The 13,055-nt window shown below is 47.0% G+C and overlaps 1 protein-coding gene across 1 annotated transcript in view; it reads left to right on the top strand.

Moving 5' to 3' along the window:
• Nucleotides 1-13,055, top strand: part of LOC144162218 (membrane-associated tyrosine- and threonine-specific cdc2-inhibitory kinase-like) — a 51,543-nt gene that overhangs the window by 20,882 nt on the left and 17,606 nt on the right. Inside the window, exons 7-8 of the mRNA XM_077692683.1 lie at nucleotides 8,796-8,902; nucleotides 10,072-10,217. Coding sequence (XP_077548809.1) covers nucleotides 8,796-8,902; nucleotides 10,072-10,217 — 253 coding nt within the window. The remainder of the gene's footprint in view (nucleotides 1-8,795; nucleotides 8,903-10,071; nucleotides 10,218-13,055) is intronic.

Below are 13,055 nucleotides of genomic sequence, written 5' to 3'. Positions count from 1 at the left end.
GCCGAAGGGTCCTGACGGATTGAAGGCGTGGGAAAGCGCGATTCCGCGGAAAAACTTCAATGTTACACCATAAACATACGTTTGTGACATTCATTGTGAGCCTTCAGACATCAACTGTTACGAACACGTCGTTAACGGTCAAACTGTAAGGATACCGTAAGGCAGGAGGACTCGGAGGGACGGCGCGGCGCCCCGTATTGCCCCTGACATACCTGAGCATCTGTCGGCACCAAAGACGTCAAAGTCATGCCGAAAACCACCCAAATGGATGACAGTGGTTCCCACCTATGTTGCGTCCTGCCAAAATGATGGGCCTTTTGCGTGATGAAACTGGCGTAAGTGGCGGTATGAGTGATGTAGAAAGCGCCGAAGTCAGCACGTACGTTGGGAACTGAGCTGTGGTTCGCGGTTATGCAGGAATTCAGCAAATGTCCGACATTTTAATCGTAGAATGTGAAGGCTTCGCCTACCCAGGTTATCTTCTACAAGATCGAAGATTCTGGGTGTGATTGAGAAGGCTGCAGTAATCGGGCAAAACTTGTCGGTTGAAGTTAATTCAAGAGGTTTGCTTGTCCCGCCGTGTAGCTACAGCGATAAAAATGGGAATACTCAGCCCCAGCTGGCAAGGCGGAAGAATGTAGCATCATCCCTTAAAGATCATTCCATTTGTTCCAAGATCAGCCCTTGGAACAAATGTTACCTGTTTCCAGACGTTTCATCCGCAACAACTGCCGTGAAAGGGCATGCAGTGTGTGTGCCACAACATATTCGCGGTGCTGTCAGATCAGATTCCTAGCCGGCGCGGTGGCTAAGGCGCCGTGCTGCTAGACGCAAGGACTGGGGTTCGATTCCCGGCCGCTATTCTGATAGAGGCGGAAAGCGAAAACACCCGTGTGTTCGAGATTTCAGCGCATGTTAAAGATCCCCTACGTGGTCAAAATTAATCCGGAGCCCTCCACTACGGCGCGCCTCATCGCCTGTGAAGTGTCGGCGCGTTAAACCTCTTATAAATCAATCTGATAGTCGAAACTGAGAAGTGTTGCCTATGTGTAGATTGCAAAAAGAAACGAGCAGGAAAAATCAACGCAGAAGATAGCATAAGCGATGGCTCAACCGAAAAACTACCAGGCTAAACGCTTTAAAAAATCGGCATATCAGGGCTACAAGAAGATAAATGAATTCTAAACGCTTTAAAAAATCCGCATATCAGGGCTACAAGGTAAATGAAAGTTTCTGTGACCCTAACAGATATTCCATCAGATTTACAAACCAACAAAAAAGAATAGCGCAGTACGACAAACATTCTGATCCGAGAAAAACGTTTATTTCTGTCAGAGAGATAAAAAACGTTGGTTTAATAATTGGTTCAATTTTCTTTGTTAACAGCAAAGCTGTTTAACAAATCGTAATTTTTCGTGTCCGCACTTAAAATACCAAGAATTTGCTGAGCGCGCACGTCAGCACTTGGTTTCCAATCGGCTCAGTTGATCAGTTTTGTTGGGGTTGTAAATATGTTGTACTGTGAAACGTGCCTACTGCATTTGCTTCCACGGCATAAATAAAAATTTCGAGGCGTCTTTTCTTGATCACAAGCAGATGGCGGACTATTGTAGGCTTCCCCGCAGTTTCAGCAGCGTAAGACGCATTCGGATATGCTTTAAACATTATTGAGCTATAAGAGATCCCGTACTGGGGGAAAATAAATTTATGGAACGGGAAGCAGCCGAAGACAAACGGACTGTGCAGTATTTGCCTTGCCTTTTTTTTCTTAAGTACAGCTTGTTTCTCGTCATAATGTCGATAAAAATGTAAAGCTCTTGTCACTAAAGCGTAAGAGTAGAGCGAAGTTGGATTTCGCATGTCAAAGAAGAGCGTTAACGGTGTGCGGTGGTCGTTCACCGGCGCCTTTCCAAGCAAGGAGTAGCAGACGACGCGCCGAGACCGATCTCAACTAAGGTCCCTAAAATTACTAAGGTAGCGCCATCTTTAGATCTCGCCGCCTTTCGCCCTCGCCCGCGCTCCTCTCTTACTTCGTTTTTTGCCATTTTCTTTTTCGCCGGCGAACGCCGCGCGCCATTGGCCAAGGGAAAAGTCACGTGGTTTTGTTTTTTTTTTGCTCCGCCGCCGGGTCGCCTCGCCGATGCCTCGCCGGCTGGGACATTGCGCAACGCCGCCGCGGCGACGCCATTGCTGGCTTCCGAGCCACCGTCGCCACCGTGCTTCAGTACCGGAATTAGCTGCTCGCTTCGAAAAAATGTCGCACCGGTGTCGTTTTAGGTTGCTTCTCGGTGTCGATGTGTTGTGCCTTAGGCAGCGCGAATATCGTCAGGCAGGGCAGAAGACTTCGTTATTCCGTCCGGGAAACGCGACGCAGAAAGGAGAAAAGTTTGGTTGCATAGATTTGAACGGGCATACTTCAGGCCGACGCTACCATCACTCTTTTGCGAGGTAAGTTTCTGAATGGTTGTTCTTGCTCTGTTAGATTCTGCGCGAGCTTGAGCGGTCACTTACGAAGAAATGCGTATTCCCTTCGCGACCGTCGTCCACGCTTTGTTCTGAGTAGGCATTGCGCGCAGCGCCGAGTTCGTCCCGTCGTAAGCTTTGGTTTGGATAAGAGGCCGTGTATTTGTCATGTGCGCGCTTAACTTCCAGCATCAATATCAGCGGCGTAGCATGTTCAGTCAGTTGTCGTAAGGGTTTCGTGACGCGAGAATTGTTCACCTGAATTCATGCTTGTTTTGGCCGACGGCAGCTTGCGTCTGACCATGTATCGTGTGCGTTCCGAGTGCGTGTACGCTCTTTTTGGCGTGAAGTCATGTTTTGTGTGTTAGCTACCCGGGTGGTATTATAATCCCGTTGTTATGACATCGGAGTGATTTGCTGCGTAATATGGGCTTGGTCGGTGCGGCGCAAATTGAGGCTGTTGCGAGAAAAAAAAAATTGCGGCTAGGTAAAACAATTTAAGGTCAGCTAATATAGTGACCGCGCCGTTGACGTACGTTTGATGCGCAATTTCTGTTATCGCTTTATTAAATTCGCGCACGTTTGAATGAGCACTTCAAATGCATATTCGCACCGTAACGGCTGTACGCCCTTTCTTCCGTGTATGCACAGTTAATTACGACTTACGTTTGCATTACACGTGATGCTGTACATTTGCAGTGTGCGCGCTTACTTCATCTTAGTAGTCAATGGCGCAGCGTATCCAGTCATTGCGATTTGAACCAAAACACACTGGGCGACTATATTATTTTCAGCAGACGTATTTTTGTCCAGCAAAGCGCTTGCTAAACGGGTTTAGTGTAGCGAGTTGAGCGGACGCGGCACTGAGCAGATGCGCGAACACGAATTTGACCATGCTACGGTAGAACAGTCACTAACTCCCTTCTGCAATGCATTATTGCCTATATTTGCGGAGTGTTTGTGGCGCATCTCAAACTCGGTGGCGACATTTCTTTTCCCTTCTCAATAGGATTATTTCACGGATCAATTTGAGCAACGGATATTGGAGAAGCTTGGCGTTAAAAAAACTAAACCCAAATGCCACTCCCAACATTTTTTCTCACGGGAAGCCACGTCAGCAGCACAAGCCACCTGCACGACGTCATTACGGACGTTTGTTCCAATAAAATATCTATTTGCTGGCACCAATTCATTTTTGTGATTTATTGTTTTCTCTTGATAATCATCGTGACATTGGTCCTCTTTAGAATTTCTTTCGGGTGTATCCCTGTGTTAGTGCAATGTACAAATCTGCCAGAATATATCCCAGCACAAAACAATTCTGTCCAGGCGCCTCCATTAATAACGGCTGTAAACGACCGCGCCCGGTGAAAAAACGTATTGCATGATTAATTAACTGCAGTAACTAGTTACATAATTTGTACCTAGAGGGACTGTAATTTCAGTTTACCCGATCGATTGATCGCAGTCTTCTCTGGCGCGTATTCCCAGAATTACAAGTCTGCGTTTTTCACTAGGTTCGCACATGAACGTACGGCCGCGAGTGTAGTTTAGTGTATCCGGCTGCGAAGTCGGGGAAGCAGGGGCTTTTCACGTCGCTGTACGTGCACACACGCACAACAGCATGTGTATGTTTTTAGTCTACTCACAGCAGCCTATAACGACATGAAGGTGAAGGAAACATTTCTACGAAAACGGCAAAGCACTCTAAACTGCGCGTAATTAAGGTAGGCTGTAGGTCGTTAGTAAAAGCGGGCGCAGAGTGAACGCCGCTGAGGATACACAATTATCGCAAGAAAGGCGAGTGCAAGGACGCCAGCGCAGCGCTCGAACTACGGCATTTGCGAATGAAGCGCACTGTATACTGCCGCGAACCGTGCGCAAGACCTCTGTGCAGTGATTGCACGACCACAGTCACGCGAATGCAAGAACGGAACTACCGTAACAGAGCAGTTTGAAATGTCCACGCTCGATCCTTTCGCATTCACGAGCTATCCTGAGGTGTTACAGAATGCCGCACACGTAAACAAAAACCGCGCTGTGCGTATGCGCCAGCGGCATCCGCCTCGCAAATATCCCCTTGTAGACAAAAATATAAAACAAAACACTATCACTCAGTGCCTGTTGGTAAAACGGGGCTCTAGAATTCCTATAAATGCTACCAAAGAGCGATTTCGGCGCGAAAACAAGAGCAAACTGCAGCGAGCGCCCTGAAGCGTAGCAAGGGCGTCTGCTCTCAAGTGGCCAACAAATATGGCGGCCCTGCCGCGGAGTTAAAGGGACGGCGGCGCCGCGGGTGAGGGGAGAGAAAAAAGAGGAGGGCAGCGGAGAAGGAGGGAGCAGTTGGCGCTACCTTAGTTCTTTCAGGGACCTTAATCTCAACGCTACCGCAGCGCCACCGCCTGGTCGGCGACAGACCTGGCCCGCGCCGCTGTGCTTGGAAGGCCGCGCTCTTTGCCAACTGACCTAATCTAAAAACGTTGGTTTATGAGCCAGCGATGACAGAAGGAGCGACCGGGAAATGAAAGTTAGAGTCGGCCGATCTAACGCGACCAAGATGGCGGCGCCCGGTGGCGTCGTTCCGGAGATACAGCGCTGCGAAAATTGCCGTGTTTTCGTCATTTTGAGGAAATATTTTGCCACCTCAGCCGATATAAATATTTTTCTTTGGCACTTCGCGATCGTTTGCGGCAGGGAAAATGTGTGAACGCATAGAATATAAAACGTGCAATCCGAAAATGTGACTTCTGAAAAAACGATTTTTTGGTCACTTTTCACAATCTGATCCCCGCGTCCCCCCTTAACCCATTCGCTTCCGCCGCTCTAACGCCCGTCCCCGCGTGCTGTACCGCGCAAATTTCGGCGGCACGAGCAGCCCTCTACGCCGCCGTAAAGAAACCTCCACAACTCCGGCTATTTAAATCGCACACCAACACTTTTTGTTTTATTCTGTTCAAGAAATAGTTCGAAAAGCACTGCAGTCAGAAAACCTTGCGTGTGTGGAAGATCTTAAAGGGACAGACAACCGATTTTTGTCGCGTATATGTTCTCCAGCTCATATGAAAGCCAGCGTTTTATATAGCCCGGTAACAACAAGCAATTTTTAAACAAACTGGCGGAAATAATTTTAATTTGGCAGCAAACTTCCTGAAATCGGAAGGGTGGCGGTTCGTAGTGTCGAAACTTGACACTACAATATGTGTCCCTGTCACGTGACCTGCAAACCTAGCAGCTACTGTAACTGCTGAAACGTTTATTTACATATTGAAAACCTTTTAACACAAGTATTTGTACAAGCTTAAATAGTACATGTATTTCTAAACATTACTTTGAAAATTCTAAAGACACGATGCCCGCCGCCGCTGGGTTGCTCTCAGTGTGGCTAACTGAGCCACCATGCCCAGAATCAACGGCAGCGTTCAGTAAACAGAACCAGCGAAGAAGCTTTGACGATTCTGTCTGAGTCAGGGGCGTTTGTTTTGTCAAAATATTTGATTTCAGTCTCCAAATACGCCAACGGCAGCTTAAAAAAAAAAAAGAAAGAGTCGCGCCCGGGGAGAATCGAACTTCCCGCCTCCACAACGTGAAGCCAGATTCTACCTGTCGTCTACCCCAACAGATGGCGCATTCGTGCAAAATAGACCCTTGCATTAAAAAAAACACATAAAGGAACAAGAAAGCCTGCGATTCACACTTTTTTTAGCTGGGAACAAGTTTTTAAATATCGTTTTTTATTTCGCATACAGACAAAAGTATGTTGCCGAGCTACTCTATATCATGGTTGCCAGCATTAGTTTTGGGAGGGACACATACGGCTCGTAGATCAGAAAATTCGATTTAAAAAGTTCTAGAGCGTTATCAGCAAAACCGTTTCTCGTCAAGGTGCTTTAAGTGATGCCCTTTCATTTGGGATAGAGAATATATACTCGACAAAAATCGGTTGTCTGTCCCTTTAAAGCAGACGGGCATGTGAAGTGCCACCCCACATTTCTCACACTCCCACCTGCTCTCGCTCTTTTTGCCCTGGGCTTTGCAGACGTGACATTGCCTTGATGGGTTTGACTTGATGGCATTCGGGAGTATTTGCCGAGGGAAGTGAGCCCACTCACAGGCCTCTAGTCGCATTGGTGAGTCACCGACAGGAAATTTGCCTCGACGCCGGTAGCCCGGCAACACAGCCTCTTCGATCATCTGCTCCGCCAGGTCGACTTTCCAGTCTGTGTAGCTGGCTCGCCTTCCCGTAATCTTGGCTGACAAGATGTAGCTGTTGTAAACAGCGATGTCCATGATGTAGAAAAATATTTTCTTGTATCCCTTTGCGTACCTACGCATTATGGGGAAGGAAGCGAGCTGTTGATCTTCTCGATCGACACCTCCCATTCCACGGTTGTAGTCCTGCACAACCTGGGGCTTCAAAACCGGCAGATCATTGTGGCGTTTCTTCTTGCCGGTATCAGTCACATTGGCTGATTTGTGACACGTAGAAAGCATGTTGACCGGCTTCTTGTCCTGCCATGTCAAGGCCATGATGCCTTGGGAGAAAAAGGCCTTGCACTCACCTTTTTTCAGCTTTGTCTTTTTTAGCTCTTTGGGCATGTTCTTGCGATGCACCCTAACAGTACCCACGGCGTTAGATCCGGCTTCGTGTATTTGAAGAAAAAGGAAGGGTGAGGAATACCAATTGTCCATGTAGATCGTGTGACCATCCGCAAGATGATCGCCGCAAAGGTTGATGACGACAGCCTCACTACACAACATTCCAATGGTAGCGGCCGTATGCTCACTTTTTCCTGTATATACAGAAAAGTTGAGGCAGTAGCCACTAGCAGATTCGCACAGCTTATAAAACTTCACGCCAAAACGGGCGTGTTTTGACGGGTTGAATTGCACGTATGCGAGACGACCACGAAACTTCATCAAGCTCTCATCCACAGCGAGACCTTCTTCTGGAGAGTAGGCACTGCCGATGGACTTGAGTATGTAGTCCAGTACAGGTCGTAACTTCGCCAGCTTGTCATCACTTGCGGTGAGGTTGTCGTCACAGAAGTGTAGATACCGGGAGAGCGCCCAGAAACGTTGCCTTGGCATCACCGTCGCAAAAAATGGTGTGCTAATAACACTTCTTTGCGACCAATACGCCTGCATGCTGCTCTTTTTTACCTGGCTCATTAGTACACAAAGCGCAAAGTAAACTTTCATCTCCCCCGGTGTCGTATCATGCCATGTGGGGTCCGGGTTGGAAGCCTGCTTTTCCTTTGCATAAGCGTTCGTGTGCCTGGAAATCATTTCCCAAAAATCGTCTCCGATGAGGGCGTTGAACAATTCTTCTGCTCGTGGACTGTCACCTACTTTCAGTTCGATCGATCGCTTCACACCAGCACATCCGCTAAAAGGCAGTTTGGTGACAGTTTCAGAACTGTCTTTTTCCTCCCACTTCCAGTCGTCATTTTTGGACTTCTTTGAAGGTGGTGGGTTGGAGAGACCGCCTTGATGTACACTCACCTCGCTTTCACAATCACTGTCGTTGTGGGAGTCACTCTCGTCACTGCTGCCTCCTTGGTTGGAGAGAACTTCTGTGTCGTCCCCAGAGTCGCTTTCTTCTTCACTTTGAAACACCAGCTCGAGAATTTCGTCGCACGTAAGGCTTTTTTTCTTTCGCGACGCCATGCTTCAAGCGGCGAGCAACTCGAAAGAGAAACGGGAGCCAAAATACCCGCCAAATTTTTTTTTCGACAACCAAGGTCGACTTTACTGGACAACTATGTCCATCTGGTGTGAATAGGACAAAACAACCAGACACAGAGCAGAGGGTAGCGCCATCTACTGGGGTGTTTTAAAAGCAATGGTTTTTCTGGGGGCCGGCGAACCGCCGGCTTATCGCAGTTTGGCCTTGACGAACGCGGCCGGCGGATCGCCGGCTTTGGAAGCGAATGGGTTAAGGTAGCACATTGGTCCTTGATCAAATACTTTAATTTTTAATGATAAAAATTGGGGGTGCATATGTAGTTTTCCATTCTAATTGTCGATATAAAATTTGTTTATCGTTTAAAATGACTATGTTCAAATTTATTCACATTTTAATAGTTGATATTTTGACGGCTTTTGTAAACAAACTGCTGGAGGGATGCAGCTGAACAAGGTACCAGTGAACTGCGCACAGATCAAGGAGGGCAGTGAGACTAACATCACTTTATCAGGTCTGTCACAGAAGTTACGACCGTTTGAAGTTCGGGCTTCAAACGGTCATAACCAGTTTGTACAACTTAGTGTCCCTTCAGCGGCATGCGTAATAATGCCCATAGTGTCCCTGTGTGCGCTCTTCTGCCCTGCAGCCTTGGCATCACTGCTCTTGAGCTGGCCTGTGACCTCGAGCTGCCTGGCCACGGGGAGAACTGGCACGTGCTGCGGTCGGGCGCTCTTCCCGACTACATCGCCCAGAGTGAGTGGGTTTGCTTCTGCTTTCACTTGTTGAGATGTGATGAAAGTTGTCTATGTTTAAACCACTTATTTCAGCTTCAAAACGCAAAAGAGTTGGAGCAATGGAAAATACAGGGCAACACGTTAAGGGGGGGACGCTGGTCTAGAGGATATTTTTGTAATTTTTTAACCTATGTCCTTGGCATTTACACATTAAGTGTATTTTTAACATTGTGAGCACAGATATGCAGTTAGTTTTCGTCTAGAATTGTGCAGCGTATTACGTCATGCCATTTCAGGCAGTTTTTTCATTACCTACGTAGGAAATACTCAAATACTTTTTATCCCTTTGTGCTCTAGAAGGACCAGGGAGTGCAACTATCCATACCACAGCACTAATTTTAGCATTAATTCTGCAGCTTCTGTAAACTTATTATATGTCAGGTCATCAATTACCAGGGTTTTCGTGAAACTAACTACATAAAATCTTGTGCTTGCAAAAAAGAATTCTGTTATATTTTTGTGGTTTTATTGCACTGTTCGCCTAATAAGCTTTCGAATACAGCAAAAATGGTACAAATGTGACCAGTACATGCCAAGATATTGTACCCAAACAGTTGACCTTGTAGGAAAAAAAAACTTCATTCTGCTAAAACAAGGCAAGAAGCTTGGAAACAGGTAAAAGTGGTCATTTAGGCAACTTCAAAGGGACAGTTTTCTGAACACCGATGGTACAACTACAATATTTTGCAGGTACGTTATCTGGGACCACCGGTAGAGTGCAAATAAAATTAATACATGAAATTGATGTTTTGGCAAATTTTCGGCCATCAAGACCAGTGGTGTCCCCCCGTAACCGGCTTGTTTCACCGAGGCTCTTCTATTTGCAGTATTGGACTCCCCGCAGATAGTCTGTGGGTAGTCCAAGCACTCCTGATGCCATACAAGTATATAGAAGAAATGAATGCCAGATTGGTTCTCGGAGAGTTCACGGTGACTGCATTTTATATCGCAACCCACTATGTTTCCCTTTTCCCCTGCCATTTCCCATAGCCTGTTGTTACCCCTATGGGTGCCTGGTGCATTAGCATGAGCCCCCTGGGTTTCCCCTATGAACCGTTATTACATTGCTCGTACTATACTCACACCCGCGTAAGCCTTCAGCGATCTTTTACCCCCCTTTTCGTGTAGGGCTGTCACCTGAGTTGCGTGTCGTGATCAAGGACATGATGCAGCCCGACCCGCACAAGCGGCCGACCGTCGACCAGCTGCTGGAACGGCCGGAGATCAAGAAGGTGCTCCAACAGCGGAAAGCGTACGTGGCGTGGCGCAGATCGGTGAGCTGCTTTTTCTCGCTCCATTTTCACCTTTGAATGGGGTTTAGGCATGCATGTGGGTCTGAGCAAAAGTTCGTCCCTTCGTACGTGTGTATGTCATGAAATTGCCGTCGTCGTCGTATGAGAGAGACCTGGCTGGTGAGTTTCGCACAAAAATGGCGTTTCACGCGAAGTAATCCGTCCGGCTTGCCATTAAGTTCAGTTCAGACAGTTTGCATTTCAACAGTCTTGCTTCGACAGGGGCAGATGAGTGGTTTAGGAGACTACTGCCTTTGCTAGTGTGCATCAATGAACGCCAGCACAGAGTGGTGCCCGACTTCTATAATTGATGGTCCTTTTTTGGGCTTCGCTACGAATGAGTTAATGGACAATGAAAACATCATGCCATTGTCTGGGCGTTGCTTAGTTGTAAAGAATTGCACGCAAACCGTGATTAAACACTGTCTTGTGGGGGTGTGTGAATATCTGAAACTTTTGAGTATCGCAGCAAATAACGCGATGTTCAATTTGGCTGTGGATCTGGTAGTCTTGTGAGAAAATTCCTAACACTTTTGCGGCATTTCGAAGTTTGGGAACGCCAGCACATGGGCAGCGGTTTCAGCGAACGAGCATAGATGAAGTTATGAAATGTCAAAAAAACAAGCGATGCCTCACTGAAACGCATGTGAAATATGTTCTTTGCAATGAGTTACTAGTTTGGCTCTGGACATATTGCACTTTTGAGTGTTCACGATCGACCGCGACAAGGTCGATCAGATAATGCCACAGTGAAAGCCAAGGCGGACTGCCAAGCTTCGTAGCTGCGACGGCGAAGGAGAGGGTGGCGGCACCTGATGGACAAACTGATAGCGGCCGCAATTCATTCCGTGGCTAAGCAGTGCAATGCCGATCGCGGTGGCCGCGCAGTTTCTTCATCCGCGGCAAATGCCGCTAGCTTCACATCTGACGAGCACTTGTGACATTATCTGGCCGCGCTAGGAGGCTTCCTTTCCCCTCCTATCTTATTCTTGCTCCGTGCTTACGGCAAAGGGCTTTCCTGCAACGCAGTGGTGACATGTGGCTGAGTGGCAAGGGAAGGTGCTTTTGGGGAGTGCCTCTTATCATCTTGGCATTGGGCCAACCATGCCCTTGTGCTGCCCTCTTTCTCATCCTGACGATTTTTGTGCTGGACAACAAACTCGCATTCATTATACAAATGAAATGACTTAAGCATAAATTTCGAGAAACAGTGAATATTCGCAAGGTTCTTTCCCATCAGTCCTGTGACGCAGACAAAGAACTCCTGCTCTGCCTTGATACCACCTTGATAGGGTCTCGTTTGCACTATGGCAGTGTCGTGTATGGGTCGGCAACAAAAACAGCATTGAGAATGCTTGACCCAGTGCTACACTGGGACTTCGTCTTGTGTTGGGTGCTTCCCACACTAGCCCAGTCCAAAGTCCCAGTGTAACAAGTGCCAGTGTAAGCCCAGTCCAAGCCCAGTCCCAGTGTAACAAGTGGTGCCTTGAGGACCAACGAATGTACATGCTCTGTGCTTTTAAAATTTCATCAATTAAGAACCATCCTTTTAAAACCTGACCTTAATGCTAAATCTACATCCCTGCTGTTTGTAAATTGCCCGTCTAATGCTCTGCCCTTCTCACTTAGAGTAAGAGAGAAAGCTTCGGATATTGGTTTCGTTTTTAGATGTGTACAGATCATCTTTTTCTGACATTTTACCGCCTTGGAAAGTTCGTGCAGTATCTTGTGATTTATCCTTTATGAAACTTGATAGAAACAAGGTACCAAGAACTGTAATATTGCAGCACTTTCTCTCTGCAGTATAAATACTCATGTGCAGAATTTTGCCGTGATGCTTTTGAAACCTCCATTACGGTGTATTGTGCTGCTCATGGTCCAAACTTTAATGCATGCGGAACCATGAACGTACACACCACGATTTTCTCGCCAGAAGCATGTGGAGCTTTACTCATTGTACAGCACATTCTTAAAAACCATATTCCCAAGTCCGTCATCTATACAGATTTATTAAGCGTTGTTCGTGCACTGTCATCTCACAAGCCCAGCAAAAACCACGTAGTTCATCTGGTTGTCAACTCCATCATGTCTGTGTATGCACCAAAATGTGAACTGGTCCTGTGCTGGGTTCTGGGACACGCTGGGATCGCTGGCAACGAGATGGCAGATGAAAGGGCCGCTGCTGCGGCACTCAGAAACACAGCAGACGTAACAACCATACCCTACACTAACCTCAAACCACACATCAGACAACACCTTCGTAAAACATAGCAAACACACTGGAAGGAACAGACAGACAACAAATTACACGTAAAAAAAACCCTACACCACCCACACACGCAACAGATACACAGAAGTTGCCTTGGCTAGGCTATGGATAGGGCACGACGCACATGCAACACACTCGTATCTGCTCAAGGAATCTTCAAGACCCCTGTGTAGCAGGTGTGGAGAGGCCCTATCCGTAGTCCACTTCTTCATTACATGCAAAGCACTCGACACCACACGACGCAAACATTTTCCTGAACTATACGGGCAACACATCGCACTACATCCATCACACTTTATAGCCGACGAGCCCATGTTTTCTACTAAGCGAGTTTTTCAGTTTTTAACCGGCATCAAATTTTTACTGCTCTTTACATATCCTGCGTAATCATCCTGGCCCTATAAATCAGCCATCTTCATTGAGTTTTATTTAGCTTCACTTTTGTTTTTACTGGCATCATTTAGTATTTACTCTTATGACTGTATCATTAAATACCGTATAATGCGGAATATAGGTCGAGGCGGAATATAGGTCCGACCCCCTTACCTTGT

The sequence above is a fragment of the Haemaphysalis longicornis genome, unplaced genomic scaffold (genome assembly GCF_048455015.1).
Source record: "Haemaphysalis longicornis isolate Haplotype H1 unplaced genomic scaffold, Haemaphysalis longicornis Haplotype H1 scaffold_12, whole genome shotgun sequence".
Classification (NCBI taxonomy): Eukaryota; Metazoa; Arthropoda; class Arachnida; order Ixodida; family Ixodidae; genus Haemaphysalis; species Haemaphysalis longicornis.
Note: the sequence above shows the minus strand (reverse complement) of the source record. Positions and strands in the feature narration are given on the sequence as shown.